Consider the following 21,892-nt stretch of genomic DNA (forward strand, 5'->3'; position numbering starts at 1 on the left):
CCTTTCCACTATCCTCTCTATTCTCTGATCCTTCTGTTTCATTCATCTTATCTTCCACATTCTCATTTTTTTCATCTATTTCCTTACTGCCTACTTCAGTTGTCTTTGCTACATTGAAATTTATAACTTCTTCTCTCTCAGACATAGAACTAAAAGATGACTGTTGATTTTGTTGTGAGTCAACGTCATCTTTCTTTTGTTCTTCTTTCTCTCTGAGATCACTATGGGTATTTTCTAGCTGAGGTTCATTTTTATCATGAACCTCACCCAGAGGCATATTTGTGTATGTTCTGGAGGCTTCTTGTGCAAAACCTTCCGGGGGCCACTTTGGCTTATTCATTTTAACCTCCTCTTCAACAGAAAATGTTTTTTGGGGTATAACATGATCTATAGAAGGAGGCCAGGTAATCTTTAATTTGCCTCTTTCTGTAGATCTTTTCAAATTGTCATCCAGAGTTTCAGAATGCACATACTGAATATCTGAATGCAAGTCTGGTTCAATTTCTGTATTAGGCTTAGATTCGATAGGTGTCTCATTACTTAGATTTACCTCTTCAGCATGAACATTGCCAACTGAGCTTGTTTGGTCTTTGGAACTCCATAATTCCTTGTGTTGCTTGTGTCCAAAACCTTCATCATAGTTTCCTTTAGACTTGAAAAGTTGCTTAAAATGGGGTTTACAGTATGATTGTCCATGGAGAGATGCATAATTTCCCAAGCTGTCAAATGGAAGAAAATTTGTTTGATAGCATCTATAGATCTACCAAGAATAAATACACCAAGAATATTCAATTTTAGTTGACCTGATAAGTACTCAAAAATTACAGTATCTATAGATATCTTTATGTATATTTTAGCAAAGAAACAATAACATTTATTTTTAATTTTAATGCATTGGTCTCACCAAAAAAAGGATCTTTAGTATTTGAAACCTTATGTATTGTAAATTCCTATAAAATCTAAAAATGTTGGTCACAAGAACCTCACTTTTGTATAATAAAAATAATAATTAAACTATATAAATGGATGAGTATTTCCTACAGCTACAGAAACACTTAACAGTAAATGGACTAAACTTAATGAAAGTATAGGCTGCCAAGAGGAATGACCCCTAGCACTTCCTTTATGCTTTTTTAAAGTTCATGACAGTTGCTAGTGTATATGACAACCACTGAAGTCCTCTTTATTTTCCTACAGAAGAAGTGGAAAACATGCAGTACCATCCAAGCTTCTCTACACTTCTCTATTAGCACACCTCGGTCCTTTTCCTGGATGACAGGATTTATTCATATGCATGTTTACCTAGGCCTGAATCCTGCCCCCAGTGAAGTAAAGGGAAACATTTCTATTGACTTTAGAAGTACAGGGTCAGATCTATAATCCTTGCCTGGAAGAGCTCCCAGGTCTCTTGACCTCTGATCCAAAGCTCTATAGGCTGGTTGTCATTGTAGGAACACCGTTGCCAGTTACAGCAGTACTTGCACCTGTGAATGAATTGGTAGTTCCTCCTTACCTTAATTTACTGCCGCAGTGGTGACATCGGAAACATGATTTATGAAAGATTTGCTTGTCGACAACTAGACATTCCATTGGATAAACTTTCTTTTGACAAAGTATGCATGTTTCCTTTTCCTGAAGTTGCAGTTTCTAGAAACAATATTTTATAAAGGTCATATATCGGTCCTCAGCCATGTGTTAGAATTTATTTCTAAAAGATGTCACTTTATCAGTCCATGCAGAAAATGAATGGTTTATATGGAAAGTTGCAATGCTGATTTTTGTCAGCTGATCCACGAATTGATAAGTAATCTACAGATTTTAGGGATAAAATATAATTCAACTAATTGTAATACTTTGAAAGCAAAAACCTGTTCACTTTTTCAGGTGAGTAGTTTCATGAATTTTAATAGGACTTCACTTCAGGAAGCCAAGCAGAATTTTGCCCTTTGCATGTAATAAACATTTTTTTCGTAAAGTGAGATGGTATCATAAAAAGGAATGTTAAGTTGGATTGAGTATATTTATACAGAACCCACCTCTTTGAATCTGCAATGTCATTTAAAGTTATATACGCAGAGGGTGAATGTTTGAAACTGTGATTATGCCAAAAGCAAATCAAGGAACTCCATTACTGCATTAACCTGAAAACTACATGCACATATGTTGCAAATATGATAGGATATAATTATTTGAGCTTTTTACAGTTTTCATTTTCATTGCTGGTATTCTGTTCAGTTAATTTGCAAGAGAGAATTAGCTACAATACTGATATTAGCTAATTATATCAAATCCCTTCTTTTATGAAGCATAACTGATTGTAAAGGAAACTAGCTATACTCCAAAGTACAAAGCACCAATAGAAAGTTTATTTCAGGAAGGTGAGGGGCAAGAAGAGAGGAAGATAACAGACAATCTGCTTGGCTTGAGAAAGCTACAGTGCTATTCTGTCTTGATTTATGAATTGCCATAACATGCATGAAATCCATCTTAACAGGCAAATACAAATAATACAGCATTAGAGTGGGCTAAATTCTCTGCTGATGTAAATGGTGCTGCTCCATTATCATCCGAGTTCTGCACCCATTTACACCAGCAGAGAATGTGGCCCGCTCTAATGTTATATGATTTGTATTTGCCTGCTAGTACTGATTTTATAGCAATTCATAAATCAAGACAGAACAGCAGTGTAGACTATACAACTGTGCCTGTATCTCCTAGAGCTGTGCAAAACATCCAAGGAGAAATTAAAAATCTTCAAAATTTGCTTAGAAATTACCTGAATGCAAAATTTTCCCCCCATAAGTGAATAGACTAATCAAAGTTGATTGTGAAGTTATCTTTGTACTCATGTCCCTGAAAATGTCAAGGCACTCTTCGTAGTACAGTCTGGATTTGGTTTCCTGTTGTTAGCCTGAGGGGAAGGCAGGTGGTTGAATTCACACAGCATTTTGACAGGTTCCCTGACTGTCTGAGGGATGTACACATGTGGATCTGGGCTGTGCAATTCCCAGCTCAGGAGACATTTCCATGCTAGCTCTGAGCTAGCAGGTTAAAAATAGAGCTAGCATGAGTGGCAACATGAGTGGTGGGAGGGGCTAGCTGCCCCAAGCATGTACTGGTCCAAGATGCCCCTCCCACCACTCATGCTGCTGTAGCTATACTCTTGTTTTCAGCACACTAGCTCAATCAGAGCTACCCTGGGTATGCCTCCTCGAGCTTGGAATCACACCAAGTGTAGATATACCCTATGCCTTAGAAATATATACCTAAGTTAGAGACAGTGAGTGTGCTAAGGCTATGTCTTCATTGTGCAGTTAACCCAGGAGGCAGGTATCCTGTCTGAGCACCATGGGTAGCCTCATGTGGGGGTGCCAACTCCACTGCAATATAATATAATTAACTTAAAGCAGCTCCAAATTTGGGTCAGTGATTTTTCTGTGTGGGTGGTAGAGAAGGTTGGGCATACAAGTAAGACACAAATTAACTGTGCAGTGAAGACATTTTTGATTCATTCTCCCAGGCCTGGATGGAGCACTGAAGCCATGGGGACCCAGGCCTCTGTGGGAGAAGGAAGTGTCTCTCAGTGGCAGGGCCCGGAGAGAGAGAGGAAAGAGGAAGGGGATATTTCCCTCAGAACAATGGACAGAAGTGAAAGTGACATTTTGCATTTTTGTATATTTCAATGCAAGATAAAATTTCAGGGTATGAATTCACCCAACATGAAATGGCAAAAGTTTTTACATTAGATTTTGTAAACAACTTCTTTACTTTTGCACACCTTTAATTAAAACCTACCCTAAACAAAACTCATTTTGTTCAAATTCAAGTTTTGTGATTTAGCAAACTTAGAACAGATGCATATAAAACAGGCAGATTGTTATACCATTATTGCTATGTTGGATTGCATGCAAACACAGCAGTCACTTAACTGTTTATCTCAGTTAAAAGCACAATGCCAGCTATTTGTTGCTGTAAGAAATGAAATGCATTCTATACGTATTTTTGTTCCAATATTAATTCAAATGCAATATTTACCTTGGCAAGAAAGTCCTCAAAACTCAACATATCAGTATTTGTTAGTCACATACTCAGCACATCACTTAAAGCATTTGGAAAGGGAAAATGATTAAAGATTGCTGAGAGAAAAAGAGAGAGAGCAAAAGTGAGGAAAAGCTTGTTAGTTTTTATGTTACTTTGTTCTGTGATTATAAACACACTTTTCATTAATTGCCCAATATACTGAGGTTGAATCTTTTTTTTTTTTAACAGTTGTTAAGGTTTCTTCACACTTCGCATGCTTATTTACCACTGATAAATGCTGATTCCTGGTGGAAGCTACTTCTCACTTCAGCTTCAGAAGTATCTGAGACTGCGTAGCCAAGATTATTAAACACTCTTTCACTTTCCTGCCATGTGTTCTGAAAATTCCTTAGTAGTTCTTCAGGTGAATCAGCAGCAGAAATATCCAAAATGTGTCCTGAGATTACATCTTCATATGTTGGAGGTGCATGCTTAAAGCCAAATCCTGACTGCCTCCCATCAGCACTTTGTGATGTAGAGGTGGCAATCCTTGATTCAGTGACTGTGTTGGCAAATCTATCCAGACCAGAAGCATGGTCGGTATGATATGTTGCTTCCAAGCAAACCAGGGGTTCAAATGAGTGCTCTTTATCTTCACATTGCTGTCGTTGATAAGATATACCTTCCTTTGGGTCTCTTGGCTGCTTATAAGGAGAGTTTCGTAAGGTATCTTTTCGCTTTTGATTCTCCAGAGATGTCAGTCCAAATTCATCCTTGCTAAATGTGTGTCTGTCTTGTTTTATTTTGCTATTCATTCCACCCCTTTCAAAAACTCTTTTCTCTGATTTCACATCAAATCCTGGATTGTCCTCTGATTTCCCTAATAACAAATCCATTTCATCTACACTCTCATAGTCTACTCTTTCAACTACAGTGACTGGTTCCTTTTTTGTATGTCTTATTTGCTCAGATGCTTCAAATTTACAAGTAAGCCCTGCCTGGTCAATTTTAGGGACTTTAAAACTTACTGTATGTGGCTTTAAGCATTCTGGAATGTTTACTGGATCTTGGTGCGCTTTGTTGTTGTTTTTCTCTGCTTTTCTATTTTCTTCACGTGTTTCTTTTATGTTCTTTACTGTACCAGCAGTTACTTGAGATTCATGTATAGTTTCTGAGGATGAAGGCTCCATCATAGCATGTGTTTCAATTTTAATTTGTCTACGAAGAGTTACAGGAGATTTAACAATCTCTGATTTTTTTTCTACAACTGGAACTGATGTTACTGACCAGTGTTGTGTTACTCCTTGAGATAGCTTTGCTGTAGTGCCTTTCAATTTGGCCAGTTGTTCAGAACGGCTCCTCGGAGGAGACGGGGAAGAGGCTGGCCTTCGAATTGTAGATGTTGGTGTTGCAGATCTGCGTGGTGGGGTAGGAATAGGAGTACTTTTTCTTTGGATGGCAGGTGAAGAGAGTGCTTCCTTCAGAGGAGATTCTGTCCGTTTAGATTCAATTGTTATATAAGTAGGTGATGGCGATCGCATTCTTAATACTGGAGAAGTAGTTCTGAATTCTGTTTGTTTGATTCCACTGTACTGCTGTATAATTTCACGGTGCACTGATTCTTCTTTTATAACTTCTTTCATTTGGTGTGAATCTCTTCTGTTGGAGCCAATGCTGATTTTTGATATTTTCTGTGACAAGCCTCCAGAACTAACAGAGTCATTTTTGGATTTCACTGTTTTTGTGGACATCATAGCTGTCTGGATCGTGTCTTCACATGAGGCTAGTATTTTGACTGCTTGATCTTTAATATCTGATAGCTCTTCTTTCATCCTTTCTAAATTATTTTCTGTTGCAATCTTAACTATATTTTTCTTTCTTTCTTGGTCTATAAGCCATACCGGGATATTATTTAAAAATGTCTGAAATGCTTTCATACCATTTTTATTTGGCTCAGCTTCAAACTGTTTCACTCTAGACAAAACTTGCTGCAGTTCCTCCCGTTTCCTTAAGAATTCTAATATATCGACTGCAAATTTTTCATCGTTCAGCTGTGATTCTTTTGATGGAGGAGAAAATAGAAGTTTGTTCTGTGTAATCTCTTGTTTTGGATCTGTTTTCTTTGGAAGAACCTGTTTCAGTTGTATGCCCTTGTCTTTGGCACATTTGCTTTCTTGTAAACTATTATATTGCTGGGATAACTTTTTATTTTGAACTTTATTTTCAGAAACACACACATTCTTTTGCTCAACAATTTGAGTCTGTGAGTCATGTTGTGTATCAATTACCTTTTGCTTGACTACCTTCTCTGTTGATTTATTCTTAAACTGATCTTGTTTTTCTGGAATTGGTACTATTTCTTCTTTTGGACAAACTACTACCTCGCCTTCATTTACTACTTTAGCCACTGAGACTTTCTCATGCTTGAATTCTCCATTTTCTGTTTCTTTCTCATTAACTAATTTTTGTTTCACCTGACTGGCATCTTTTTGGCTTACTTCTTGCATATTCTCTATGTGTTCTAAAGGTGGTTTTTCCCTCAGCATCTTTCCATCAACGTGCTTCTGGTGATATTCTTTTGCAACACTTCGTTTTTTCCTAGTGTTAGTACTTATGTCTTCTCTCTGTTTTTCCTGATTTTGTTGTTTGACAACATTTTGAACATTAGTTCCCTGTTGTTTTTTGTGTGTCTCAGAATCTTTGTGTGTTTCATGTAAGGTTTGATCTACAATTGGAAGCTTGATAGTTTTAACTTTGAAATGAGGGGAGATAATTTTATTTTTGGACATGTGCAACTGCTCCACAGTCTTCAGCTGCTCTGCCTTATGCAAAGTATGTTCTTGATGGATGTGTTCCATTTGACAAGATAAATTATGTTTTGGAAGATCCTTTGAACCTTCCAGTACTTTTTTTCTAATGTGATCTTCTGCTGAGGTTTCTAAAATGTTCTGAAGCTGCTCAGTAGCTGATGATACTACTAATGATGCAAACAGTTGTTTACCTCGAGATCCTGTTGCTTTTAAACTGACTTGAAAGTCAGAATCAGAGGGTGTCGTTTTTTGTGGCATTACAGAGGGAACTGAACCTTGTAAAGGAGTTTGATCCTGCTTGCTTGATTTTTTAAATGGTACACAATTTTCTGACTCTGTTTGAACTGGACTTCCTCGAGTCTCGCTGTTTGTTCTGACAGTCTCATGACAAAAACTTTTGACTTGCACTTTCTCCATCTCCTCCCTTTGTTGTCTGTATTTTTCTTCAGCAATCATTAAAGGGGTTTTAAATTTTCTGACATAAGGTTTAGGTTTTATTTGTGTTGGCTCTGCTGGAAGGGAAGGAGATCTTTTAAGAGGAAAGACCACTCTTTTCTTGGCCAGTGGTGTCTCTTGCAGAGCTCTGAGTGGAGGATTAATCACTTCTGAAACAGATGATGGCCTTTTTATCCCTTCTGTTTTTGTATGAGTTGTCTCCTGTTTCTGTTCATGGCTAACCACATTCACTAGAGCTGTGGAATTTTTGCTTTCTCCAGCTGCTGTGGTAATATCCATTTCTCTGTATGTCTGAAGAACAATTGGTTCAATTTTTGGAGGCATTTTAGACTTGTTAATGTCTAGCTCCTTAGAAGGTTCCATTTTGAGAAATTTCGTTGACGATGGAACTCCAGCTGGTTTACGTGATGATGTTTTGGCCCTGGCATTAAATTGCAGTGGCTCAGGCACAAACTGTTCTGGATATTTTGGAAAATGTTCTTTCTTTTGCTTTGGCTGAGAAACAGGAAAAATCACCAGGGGAGGGGGTGGGGGTGGTAGAGGGAGAGCAGGCAGAAACTCACTTTCAGATTTGTCATCTATTGGTGGTGGGGGAGGAGGAAAAAAATCAAACTCAGCTTTGGTCTTGTCGATAGGTGATGGAGGTGAAGGAAACATATGTCTATCAGATGGCATCATTAATAGAGGTGGAGGAGGCGGCAGAGGAAATTCAATTTCAGATGATGCTACTGATGGTGGTGGTGGAGGAGGAGGGGGTGATGGTGGTGGAGTAGATGAGGACTCTATTTCTGACTTAGCTTTCCCCACAGCATTCTTGGCTGGATTTAGAGGATTTTTCACTGCAAATTGGAAATCTGACTTAGCAGGTTCCACTTTAGTCTCTTCTATAAACTGTCCTACAGATTTCTTATTTTGCTGATGAACATCTCTCTTTTGAGTCCTTTCAGTTTCTTTAAATTTATTGAGTGCTTCCTGTGCGAGTTTTACTTCTTGTTTGTTGTTTATATTCTGTTCTGCTGTCAGGGAAACTACAGCTTGCCCCAGCTGACCATCTATTTCATTCTCTGCAAAAACCTCTCTAGAATGCTGAGCTTGTTTTGTTTCTTGCTTTATCACTTGCTTTTGAAAATGGCCAGTCGCCTTAGAAATCCCACTAAACGACATTTTAATTGGTTGTCGTGTAGTTCTGGATTTGGAACTATCAACATCATTTGACATTTTTGCCTTTTGTCTTGTCTCCTTTTGATAGCTTAGGTTGGAATATTCATTGTCTTTATGCTCATGAAGTAGATTCTGTTTCTTTTCAGCTATTTTTTCTATAGACTGTACACTACTTGTGGTGCTATCCTTTTTCAGAGCTCTAGATGTCTCTGATTTCTCTGTTCTCACATCTCTCTTAACTTTACCACGGAGAGAAGACTGGCTGGTCACATGTTTTGCTTCTTTTTTTACATTGCCTTGGACTCTGCTTTTACCCATTGATTCATCCACTTTTTTCATGATCATGTGTTGAGAATTAGATAAGCTCTTTATATGTTTTTTATCTACATCAAGAGACTCAGTGCTCTGTTCTTGTTCTAAATGGATCTTTCTGGTACCATGTCCACCTTCTTTGAGGTAAGTCTCATTTTCAGCATGTGTTTCCTCATGATGTTCATGGACAGATTTAACATTCTTTTGCAGATTATGTGACCTGTTACTTTGGTGCTGGGCTATATGCTGTGTCTGGTTGGTGCTTTTTATATCTTCCTTACCATTTACTTGATGTTGTACAATTTTCTTTTCCGCAGAGGCTTCTAGGATGTTTTGTCCAGCAGTCTGAATATCTCCTCTGATTACACCTTCTGTGACTACATTCTTGAAAGACTGCAGAGCTTCTTTTAAAGATCTTAATATTGACTCAAGGTCACCTCGAACAACCTCTTGTTTCAGGACTTCAATTTTTGTGGTTATTTCTTTTTCAAGGGACTCAATGGCCTGCTTAATATCACCAGGTATGACATCAGGCTTCTCTGTTTCTTTCAGCTGATGGGCTGATTCTTTAAGAGACTTCAGTATTGTGAGAATGTCGGCTTTTATAATTTCTTCCTTTTCTATAAATGTTCTCTGATTTATGGCCTGACTGAGGGAATTTAAAGTTGCTTTCAAATCATCTTTTATAATATCTTGTTTGTTTACATTACAAGATGTATTTTGTGGTTCTGTCATAAAAATTTTAACTGCATTAGCCACATCTCCAGGGATGATGTCAGTTTCATTAACTGTACGTTGAGTCTGAAACTTCTGTTTCTTTAGTAACAGTTTTGTGCCTTCTACATCACCACCAATTATTTCCTCCTCCTCCTCCTCTTGTTTCCTTGTTGTAATTGTTTCAGTTGACCCTGTCTGGAGTAGTTTCAGATAATCCAAAGCTCCGGATTCTATGCATGCTGTGAAAAACTGAACGTTTCCCCTCTCTGAATCATCTATTTTAGCTCTTTGGGATAGTTCATTATTCATTGTGGAAGACAGAAGGTTGTGAATAGTATGTTTCACATCACCACCTATCACTTCATCACGCTGGATTTTATTGTCAGCTCTTTTGTGAAGGAGAGAATAGAGTGTCATGTTAATATCACCTTTCTCATTTTCCTGAATTAAAATTCCTCGTTTTACAGAACTATCCTGACTAAATAGGTTTTTTATAGCTTGCTGTATATCACCTCTCACTATCTCTTCTTTTTCAACATGAACATCTGTTGATTTGTTCAATAAATGAGCTTTGATCAAATCGACATTGCCCTTTTCATCTTCATTTACTGTAATTTCTCTTTTGGTAATGCTTCTTTTGGACAACAGGTTCCTCATTATGTTTCCTAGATCCCCTCTAATAATCTCTTCCTTTTGTATTTCAGGAGTCTCTTGATTCATTAGTTTATATTTTGCCATTCTGACATCTCCAATTTCATCTGCCTCAAGGATAATTCCATGATACTCAATGACTTTGTGAGAGTAAAGTTCTTTTAAAGTTTCTTTGATACTTTTCCCTATAATTTCTTGCTTTTCAACCTTATTTTCATTAAATTCATGGAAAGGTGTCGTTTCAAAAAGCCAGGTTGTTGTCTTTACATCTGACTGAGGAATTTTTTCCCTGGTTATTTTTATTTCACTTTCATCAGTTTCCTTAATGGAATCTAAAGGCTGGTTTTCAAAAAGCCACACAGCATGCTGAACATCACCTTCTTGCACATCTTCCTTTGTGACTGTCTTGACATCTTTATACTCTGATCCCTCTCCTCTAATCTCATCTAGTGTGTGTGTTTCAAATAACCAAGTGGAAGTTTTAACATTGCCCCATTGGATTTCACTGACACTTACTGTTCTTACATACATGCCTTTATTGAATCCTTCAGACTCAAATAATTGTTTGTTGGCCTTCACATCACCACCCTGGACACTGTCAATAGTTGGCACAATTAATTTTTCATCATCCGAAATTCTGTCCAGTGGTCGTGTTTCAAATCTGTATCTGACAGAGCTCACATCTCCTTTCTGAATATCTTCCTGGGTGACAGCTCTAATAACATACACATTATCTGATTCATTAATAGATCCTAAAGGTTTTGTTTCAAACAACCACCTAGTCCCACGTACATCTCCATGAATCACTTCTTCCTTCTTAACTGTTGTCACTTCATGATAATACCCTTCTTTGTCTTGAATTGCATAAAGTGGCTGGGTTTCAAACAGCATTCTGTAGTTTTTCACATCTCCCTTTGTTATTTCTTCACTAACAGTTTTCTTGGTGGTGGTATCTGCAGATCCATCTTTAATCTGGTCTAAAGAAAATGTCTCAAATATAAAGCAGCCTTTTCTTACGTTCCCACCATGTATATCTGTTACAGTTCTGACTAATGTAGCATCTTCTTGGTTTTCTTTTATTGCATCAATAGAATGGTTTTCAAAAAGCCATCGACAATGCAGAACATTTCCTTTCTGTATATCTTCACTTTGCACAGTTTTAATTTTTTCCAAAACTTCCTCTGAACTGAAATGTATGGAATCTAGTGACTGATTTTCAAATTTATATTTCATGGTGGAAACATCCCCAGGCTGGATATCAATTTCCACTACTCGTTTGAATTCCTTTTCTTTTTCTCCTTGTATATTTTCTAGATTTTCTGTCTCAAAAAGGACACATGCTGTGCGGACATCACTTCCTTGAATATCCTCCTGATTCACAGTGTGTAATTTAACTCTTGTTTCTGATTCGTCTTTTATTGCATCAAGCGGCTGGGTTTCAAAGAGCCAAGTACAGGTTTTGACATCTCCTTTATGTACTTCTTCATTGTCAGTCACTATCTCAACCTTGTCATACAGTGATTCCATTGGCTGAGTTTCAAACAGCCATCTACACATTTTGACATCTCCTTTAATAACATCTGTAGTCTGTTCTGTTTTACTTTCTTCACTTTCCATATTGCTAAAATGTTTAATAGAATCAAGAGGCTGAGTTTCAAACAACCACTTAGCTGTTTTCACGTCACCTGATTCTACTTCTTGTGAAGATATTCCTTTGATAATCTGGATTTTTTTAATGCTCTCATCAAATTGGTCAACAGGCCTTGTTTCAAACAGCCACCTGCAGCTTCTTACATCACCTCTTAATACTTCTTCTTGTCGAATTGTTTTAACTTCATGATATTTCCCAAGACTATCTTGAATTGCATATAATGGAGTTGTTTCAAAAAGAGCTTTATTCAACTCTACAGTTCCTCTCCTTATTTCTTCCACATGGATTTTATGTGATTCATCATATTTACTTAAATTGCTTGATTCAAATATATGTTTGCAGCTACTCACATCTCCTCTGTCAACTTCTTCAAGTTTCACTGTTGTTATAAATTCCTTTCTTTCTTCTCTAATCTGTTCAAGAGGTTTAGTCTCAAAAATCCATTTTTGATGTCTCACATCACCTTTTTCTTCCTCAGTGGCAACCACCTTTTGAAGCTTACCGATATCTGGGCTATCCTTTAAAGCATCCATTGGTAGTGTTTCAAATAAATGTTTAGTAGTGCTTACATCACCTCCTATTATTTCTTCAGGTGGCAGATGAGTTGTGTCATCATTATCTTTTAGGGTATCAAGAGGCTGAGTCTCAAAAATCCAGCATTTTCTATAGACATCAGTTCCTAGAATAGCTTCCTTCTCAGCGACAGATACTTCTGAGTCCTCCTTGATAGTATCCAAAGGTTGTGTTTCAAACACCCACTTTGCCTTGTGCACACCACCTTTGATGCTTTCCTCCACAGAGATTCCACGAACAACATTAATTTCCACAGAATCTTTGTTAATCATATCTAAGGGCCGGGTTTCAAACATCCAACGTGCTGTTCTAACATCTCCTTTTTCAATGTCTTCTCGGTGAACAGTTTTAATCTCCAATATTTGACCTAAGCTGTCTTTAATAACATACATTGGTTGAGTTTCAAAATGCTTTATGCTTCTCTTCACATCTCCTTTAATCTCTTTAAGCTCAGATTTGAGCTGCAGCAAGTTAACTTCATCCACTGAGTATAGCTGCCCAAGTTTATCCAGATGCTGGGTTTCAAACATGTATCTCACAGTTTTGACATCACCTCCAGTAATTTCTTTAATGAAAGTTTCATCTTGTTCATTGTCATGATGAATTTTATTCATTGAATCTAATGGCTGAGTTTCAAACATCCACGTGGCTGTGCGGACATCTCCTCTAGCTAAATCTGGAATTTTGTCTGTATTTTCTGAAGAGTTTGAAGAATGTGTACCCAGTGCATCGATAGGTTGTGTTTCAAACATCCAGGTAGTATATTTTACGTCTCCACCTGTAATGATTTCTTGATCTGCAATGCTTTTAATGTTGCTCAGTTCAGGAGATTCATCTTTGATTGAATCCAAAGGCTGGTTCTCAAAGACCCATCTCATAGACTGAACCTCTCCTTTTAGGATTTCGTCCCATTCTAGGTATTCTCTCTCAGGGCTTATACACTTCTGAGAGCTATTATCAGTGTTTTCAAAGACACATCTAGTTTGCTGTACATCTCCTAACACAGAGCTGCCTATTTCAACCTTACTAGATACAATATCAGAAACTTCATTAAAATATTCTTTTTCTAAATTCTTTCTTAATTCTGGGTGAATATGTTTGTATAAACGTTTTAATTCATATAAATTTCTTTGCTTTGAATATAAATCTTTGGGGACTGTGGGCTTTGCTGGAGAGGTGGATGGTTCAGGGGACTGGGAAAACTCTTTCATTTCTGATAGCGCTTGTAGTATGTTTGGTGGTGAAGGAGGGGAAAACTCTTCTGTGCTTCCATATTTAGAGGAGTTGGTGTAAGCTGTAACAGCAGAAGCAGTTCCATACTCTGTTTTTCGTCTCACAGAAGTTTCGTGTACTCTACTTTCTGAAGCAGTGGCAGCAGAAGAGAAGCTCACTGCAGAAGGCCATACAATGTCTTGGAACTCATTTTCAATCTTTAGGGGACAAAATTGGTATTTTTAAAAAATCATTTCTAAGATCACAGCTTTTATTCATTCTATTCAAAGGGCTTAGTCCTGCAAGATGCTGAGCAATGGGATTGCAATGGGAGTTGAAGGGGCCAAGCACCTCCAGAAGTTGCCCAGAGCCTTGTAGAATTGAACACAAAGGGAACATGCTGTTTTAACACAGCCTACATAAGGAAAGCAATGTACTTCTTTCAAAGAGGTGCACAGTGATTTTGCAGCTTTGCTTTCTCTGCTGCAACCAATGCACATCGTATTATTTATTAGCAGTTTATATTTGTTCCATTCATTGATAAAATTTATATTCTCCGCATTTACCTCTGATGAACCAAGGTGTCTACCAAAAATTTTGAAGAAAAATAATAAATTTTTTTTACATGAGTCAAAGGAGAGAGAGAGAAGATTGCATGCAGCAGAGGAAGACAATGGAAAAACAAGGATTTTTTGTAAAAGCTGTACTTTATCATATAATATAAATATATTTGTTAGATTTACTTAATATAATTTTCATTACTTCTTATTTAATGTGTAAACAGTTTCCAAACCCACCCATGTTCCCACCATTTCCACAATGTAGTATTTATTTTAAAATTCAACTAAACAATCAAAATATGAATATGCTGAGATCTGAGCAATTGCACAAAGGGCAATGTTTCAACATTCTGACTAACCTGAACACTGCTGGTCTACATATATAGAAATTCCACTTATTAAAAGCACAGACCTTAGTATGCTTTGCAGGTGTTGCAATCTCCCTGTCTGAGAGAAGAGCCTTTTCCTGGGCTGTCTTTTCAAAGTGCTGTTTTAAAAACTGTGTTGAAATCTTTGGGATCTCTTCATTCATAGTTTCATTGACTACTGCAATAAGAAAAGAAGAAAAAAAGGGTTTTTCTAAGCCTGGTATTTTATTATAATTGTCTAACAGTGAGTTATTTAAAATAAAGAGTTATTAAACTAAACCAATTGCACTCAACCTTGCAGAACTATAGAGTCACTCGGATGAAGACACAGAAAATCACAGAATAATTGCAAAGTAACATATCACATATTGTTTTGCAATGTGAAACTTGTGTTAATGTCAAGACTAGAGCTGGTTGAAAACTGAAAAATCAGCTTTCATGAACATTAATCATATTGTGCAGAGCTGTTATTTCAACCATAATTTTACTCATTATTATTATTAAATGGGTTTTTGTTTTAATAAATGTTAGGAGAATGGATTTTCTTCATGGCCCCAAGTCAATAGATCTTTTAACATGTGCTTAAAGTCCAGCTCATGTACAAAGCACTTCAGCAGGTACTTAAATTAGCATGTGCTCCTTAAATCCCATCAAAGTCAATGGGTGTGTTTTGCTGAATAGAAATGGATTACTGGGCCCATATATTTACCTGTGAACAATGGTATTTTTGTGCGAACAAGTGTATATGCTGTTTGTTATTTCTTAGTCTTTATTCTCCTACTTAAAATCTTCCTGATTTTCTTACCTTTTTCATCAATATGTTGAGTGAAATTAGAAGCCTTGCTTGTCTGATGGGTAGATTGTTCAACATGAGAAACCTGTGGACAAAATTTTTATTTTAATATAGGATTTCTGTTTGCATGCAGACACACAGAACAAATGCTTTATGAAGGTAGAGTCTGAGTGAAAACCCAACTAATTAACACATTGAAGCAACACTTATAAAACACCTATTTTAAAATGATTGCTTATCACAAAATCAGGGAAGTTTCCACTAGCACATCAAAATCTTGTTATCCTAAGTGCTAACAGAGTTAAAAAGCAAAGCAAATAAGCAGTCTCAATATCAGCATCTCTGTACAGTGGCCTGGTGACATAATTATTAATTGATACACTTAACCTCTTCTGTTTGAAAGGCTTCCAACTGAGTTCCTTTGGAGGTCACTTTCTTGTGTTCAGCTTCTCTGCTGCTGCTTGATACCGTGAGCTGACTACTACTTGTCACCTCCTAAAGACAAATAAAAGTTACAAATAAAGACACATTAACAGTTTAATGGTAAATTAAAAAACTTAATGTTTGCCTATGAATGGCTTTTCACTAATGTTGTCACTTAAACAGGGTATGGTTTGAAAAATATACTTTTAGCAGGTTACCATTATTAATGTAGTTTGTATGGATAAGAACTATAAACAACCAAAGACAGGCCATGTTATATAATAGAACATATGCCATCATTTCATTACTGCAGTCTGAGTTTGAAAGCAGGTAGTGAAGTTCCATGGATAAGCATAAGGTGCAAAGTGATGAGCACATGATGTTTCTATGTGCACAAATGGAGGGTGCATAGACACTTTCAGACTCATACTGCCTTCTGTCTTAACAGAAGATCCAATGTAATATATGTGCTGCTTTTTTATATTTGAAAAGAAAGGCAATTGTGGTCTAATAGACTGAGCAAAGGGCTGAAAGTTTTGAGATATAGTTTTATATCTGTGTAAACTAAATTAATGTATATGATGCCTATCAGGGTGACAGTTGCATTCAGTTTCATTCCAGATTCTGCCACTGACTTGTTTTCTGACCTAGTGCATGTCACTTAACTGTGCCTCATTTACCTATCTGGTAAACATTATTCTTTCAATTTTACAATCTTCATAAAGTGCTTTGAGACTTCCCGATGGAAAGCATTCTATAAGTACAAACTATTATTATTTATAGCCATTTCCACAAGTTTTTTGAATATTTTGCCATCTATGCTTGACAAATCAACTCATCTATTTGTCTATATCGATTAGGAAACTCCTTCGTAAAAGAGGGACTCACCCATTAGTTTCTGCTGAAGTTAAGCTCCCAATTTTAAAGAAAAAAAAGGTGTCTAGTCCTTCTTCAGAAAAAATCCCAAATGCTCAGTGAGAATACAAATCGAGGCCATGTTGTATAACTGAGGCTTCAGATATGCAATCTGAAGAATAGAGAGCTATTGACTTCCTAAATCTCCAACCTTGGCACCTGCTTTCAGCCAAATAAGCCATGAATGTAACAATTCCCTCCCTTGCCCCATGCACTCAGTCACTTTATGGCAATAGAGTCATTACTCCTGCCTTGGGACCAAGGCACCTCCATGGAGCATGCACCTACATGAGGGAATGTCGGGGGAATCTATGTAGTGGAAAATCCACTGATTGGCCCCCAAATCCCTGCTGCACAGTGGGCTGCCAGGAAACTTAGGCTTCATGGATCCTCATGGTAGGCTTTATGACCTCCATCCACTAGGCAGTAACATTCTCTGATTAGGCTAGAAGAGGAATTAAAATATTGGTACAGGTAGAATAAATCTTCTGGCTGGTGACCCACTGGATGATTTAGTGGGTCACTAATCTCGTTTATCTTAGTCACTGCCATGCTTGCATTGTAAAACTGCATTTAGGGTTTGGGGTGGGCAAGATGGGGACATGATTGACATTACAGACTGTAGTGGGGCAGCTCCCCCACTCCAACGGAAAAAGGGTTAAAGTCAGCCCTGGGAAAAGGTTGTGGCTGAGAGCTGCTAAACTGGGCTGCTTGGGGAAGCAGCTGCAGCTGGGCCACGCCCCATTCAGGCCACAGCTGGCCTGTATAAAAAGGCTGTAAGCCAGAGGCCCAAGAGAAGTCACTCTCCAGGCTGGGAGAGAGCAAGGCCTGGCTGCCTGCAGAAAGGGTAGTGGGAGGGCTAGGGAGAACCAGAGGAGCACGGGAGCTCCAGGCTGGCAACACCCCAGACTGCAAGACCTGGTCCAAGGCCCACAGAGGTACTGGGAGGCAAAGGAAGGCAGCAGGTCCGAACCCTCTTGCCTCAGTCTGGGCTACTGCCAGTCATCACTAAGCCCCCATTCCCTGGGGCAGACTGCAGTGTAAAAGCCACTCATCATAGGCAAGGGGGTTCAGACCTGCTGCCTTCCTTTACCTCTCAGCCACAACCTTCTCCCAGGGCTGACTTTAACCCTTTTTCCGTTGGTGTGGGGGAGCCGCCCCACTACAAAGATATGCAGCAGTTCTGAGTGTTAGCTCCCCAGAAAGACAAAAAAGGCTTCAGCGTTAACTCCCCACAAAGGTGAAGGGAGGCAACTTGCAAAGATTTAGGGATCAATCCTACCCTCCATCAAATAGTTATATTTTACATATATGTATGTATTCGCACTTAGACATGAGTGTTTTAGATCTGTAAGTCAAGATCTCATTCTTGAAAAAACTCATCATAAGATGCAAAATATGTTGATGTTTGTCATTATATGTTGTTTGAATTGTATAAAGGTATTAAAATGGAATATAATTAAGCTTAATGTAGTCAGAAACCAAACCTAATCACAGCATCATTGCTGCAACTTTTATATATGCTTATGAAATAGCTACTATGTTGTTAAAAGCCACAATGGCATAAAATAATAGCCATAGCTATCTAAAGCTATAATTAACAGTACCTGAGGCAGCCTAAACATTAAGGACAAAATTTTGACCCTGTATTTACATGGCTATGGATGGTGGAAGATAAGGAGGGGCCTTCCTACCTTTATCTTGCTTGCTTAAAAGCTGGTTGAAATTCCACTTGGGGAAGCATATGGGCTGCTACAGAGATGCTGCTCCTCAGAACAATCAGTCAAAAGGAGCAGGGAAAAGACAGACCCCTGGTTCCATCCCTCTGTATTGGCCACCAATATGTTGTCAGGGAGAGTATAATTCACCCCATAAGGCGCTGTGCTACACACACACACACACAGAGAAGCATTCTACAAAATGCCATTCTGTGCTCCTCACTGTCCCCAGTGTACAGCTGCAGCTAAATCTAGTCCTAATATTAACACTGTCCCATTAGCCTGATTAGAGTTATGCCTGCAAAGAGAAGATGATTTCTTTGTCTGTCTTTCTGTGATGTACATTATTACATTTTTTAATTTCATTCACAGTGGCTAAATCAGGGGTGGGCAAACTACGGCCTGCGGGCCAGATTTGGCCTGTCAGGGCTTTGGATACGGCTCACGGGATTGCCCCCCATGGCACTGTGGGTCCCACACCACTCTCAGAAGAGGCCGGCATCATGTCCCTGTGGCCCCCAGGTGGGGAGGCAGAGGGCTCCATGCATTGCCCTTGCCTCCAGGCACCGCCCCCCACAGCTCCCATTGGCTAGGAACAGTGACCCGCGGCCAATGGGAGCTTCGGGGGCAGTACCTGGAGGCGTGGCAAGGGCAGCGCACACAGAGCCCTCCGCCCCTCCCCCGCAGGGGCTGCAGCGCTTCCCAGAGCAGCGTGGGGCCAGGTCCAGGGCAGGCAGGCAGAGAGCCTGCCCTGGCCCCGGTGCGCGTCGCTGCCACCTTGGAGCCGCTTTAGATAAGCAGTGCTGGGCTGGAGCCCAAACCCCTCCTGCATCCCACCCCCCAACTCCCTGCCCTAAGCCCCCTGTCTGCACCTCGCACCCCTTTTACACCCCAACCCCCTGCCCTGAGCCCCCTCCCGCAGTCCACACCCCTCCTGCACCCCCGCCCTATGCCCCCTGCCTGCACCTCGCACCCCTCCTGCACTCCAACTCCCTGCCCTGAGCCCCCTCGTATACCTCACATCCCTGTGCACCCCAACCCCCTGCCCTGAGCCCCCTCATACACCCCGCACCCCTCCTGCACCCCAACCCCCTGCCCTGAGCCCCCTCCTGCAGTCCGCACCTCTCCTGTACCCCTGCCGAGCCCCCCCTGCACTCTGCACCCCTCCTGCACCCCAACCCCCTTCCCTGAGCCCCCTCATAAACCTCGCACCCCTCCTCTTTCCCAATCTCTTGCCCTGAGGCCCTTCCTGCACACCACACCCCTCCTGCACCCCAACCCCCTTCCCTGAGCCCCCTCATACACCCCACACCTCTCCTCTTTCCCAATCTCTTGCCCTGAGCCCCTTCCTGCACACCACACCCCCTCCCACACCCCACACTCTCTCCCACATCCCAATCCCCTGCCCTGGCCCTGCATGAAATTTCCCCACCCGGATGTGGACCTCAGCCCAAAAAGTTTGCCCACCTCTGGGCTAAATACTTCCTAATTTCAAGGATGCAATAATTTGAATTGCATAGCACAGGATCAATAGCTTGTGTATGTAAACAGTTCATGATTGTGGGATGTTCACAACTCATTACAACTTTGGGAACTCACACCTGGTGAATGGTGTGAAGATCTCAGTTTGTGATTCTTTATGCATGAATGTGCTAAGTGCACTTAACTTCCAAAATCCAAATTTCAGCCAGGCCTACACTGCTGATCAGAGGTAAAACTTGTGGCATGAGTAAAATTAGAGTAGATGAGAAAATGGTTATTTTTTTCTTTGCCTTATAGGGTACAATAATATTGTCTAAAATATATAACTGACATGACAACTAAGAACACATAAGAAGCTGAAAAGCGCTAGAGATCAATAATATGCATTTAAAGCAGCTGGTAGAGAAAGGCATAGAACGTTAATGACATTATGATACCAAATTCATCCAATATTGAGACAAAGGAATAACACAAGTAACTGTGATTCCCCCCTACACATCTCCACAAGAATATTAGAACTCTTTAAAGATTTGTGAAGTGGGGCACTACAGCAAGAGGAAGAATGCTGTGGCCAAGATGCTTAAAGTTTTACAAAGATGGCGGGTGCCAGTCAGACATGTATAATTCTATCAGGAGAGAACAGTTTCAGGAATCCATCTGTGCAGGGATACAGAAGACAACAGTAGAGAAAAATATCAGTATTTTTTGAGCTAGGTGTGAAGACATCTTCTACTATGATGATTTTCCCTGTGATCTGAGGTCCTCTTTAACACACTGCCAACTAGACAATGGTTAGTTATTTGGCAAGTTGGGACAGCTGTTCATTATGCACAATGTTCACTTCACTGTTACTTCATCCTCTTATTCTCCTCCACCCTTCTCTTTTGTTGGTTCCTTCCACCTGTTAAATCTTATCATTATCGTAGACTGTGGGCTGTATGGGAGGTACTGTGTTATTTAAGTGTATGTACAACATCTACCACAATGCGACCTAGATCAGGATCTCTAGAGACTCCTGTTGTATAAATACTAAAAATTGTTTAAAAAATTAAAATAATCTTTAGAAAGGAGGAAGCAAACATGGGCATAAGTCTGTATATATGTGCATTAGGGGACTGAATTTTTATTTGGGCGTTCAGATGCTATTACTGAATAGAACTGTAATTGCTACACTTTTATATGTTAGTGGCGAATGCATCAATTTTAGAGCCCCTGGGCTGCCATAACTTACACAGAATCCTGTTGTAAAATGTTCCAAGATTTGTTTTTCAGTAATTGTCTGTGTTGTACACTTTGGACCTAGGTTTGCCTTTTCCTTTTATCTACATTTTTTGGAGTTTCTCATCTCTGTGTTGTGGCAGAAAAGGAAAGAGGATTACTTTATAGAGTAAAATTATTTGTATGGAGAAACAGAAAATCTGTCATAAGAAAATAGGACTGGATAGCTTGATGATCCACACTAGGAAATATAGCCTTTCACCAATTCCTATTTGAACCATGTTGGTGTTTATCTTAATTTGTATGTTGTGCCCACCACTCAGTCTCTGTTCAGGTACCTAAATCAACATTTTATACATATCTTATTAAAATAAAAATGTATTCCAGGATACAGTTCTGTACAAATCTATTGCCCCGTACAGGTAAAAGCATAAGTATATTCATGAGACTTAAGATTTAGTTACCTAAATTTGTAATCATATGATGGCTACTCAGTAGCCTATTTGGAATGGGTCTCAATCTGATATAATCTTTCAGTTTATCTTTCTTTATAACACATCCAGTGCACCTTTCACAGTATTTATCTAAGCGCCAAATACAGAAGATTTACACAGAGATTTCCTAGTGGACTCCACAGTATATTCTTCTCTTCACCTCTCCTAGGTTTGGTAGTTTTGCTTATATTGTTAATCTGTCTGTGTGTGCACGTGTGCGTGCATGTGTGTGTTTTCACTGCCTTCAGTCATTGTGTGGAATACTTTTACAAAAAGGTGAGTCTTGGACCATTCTTTGAAATATGTCAAGTTAGGGCTCATGCTTATCTTTTATGACTGCCAATTGAGGAATGAGCTG

At 39.2% G+C, this 21,892-nt stretch overlaps 1 protein-coding gene across 2 annotated transcripts in view; it reads right to left on the reverse strand.

Moving 5' to 3' along the window:
- Positions 1-621: 621 nt before the first annotated feature.
- XIRP2 (xin actin binding repeat containing 2) overlaps positions 622-21,892 on the reverse strand; it is a 157,564-nt gene continuing 136,293 nt past the window's right edge. For both annotated transcript variants that reach the window (XM_050916246.1, XM_050916247.1), the window contains 6 exons: positions 15,672-15,779; positions 15,297-15,369; positions 14,536-14,669; positions 4,307-13,781; positions 1,514-1,647; positions 622-719 (listed from right to left, as the gene is read on the reverse strand). In XM_050916246.1, the coding sequence (XP_050772203.1) occupies positions 1,553-1,647; positions 4,307-13,781; positions 14,536-14,669; positions 15,297-15,369; positions 15,672-15,779 (9,885 nt within the window). In that variant the 3' untranslated portion in view covers positions 622-719; positions 1,514-1,552. The remainder of the gene's footprint in view (positions 720-1,513; positions 1,648-4,306; positions 13,782-14,535; positions 14,670-15,296; positions 15,370-15,671; positions 15,780-21,892) is intronic.

The sequence above is a fragment of the Gopherus flavomarginatus genome, chromosome 10, assembly GCF_025201925.1.
Source record: "Gopherus flavomarginatus isolate rGopFla2 chromosome 10, rGopFla2.mat.asm, whole genome shotgun sequence".
In the NCBI taxonomy this organism is placed as follows: domain Eukaryota; kingdom Metazoa; phylum Chordata; order Testudines; family Testudinidae; genus Gopherus; species Gopherus flavomarginatus.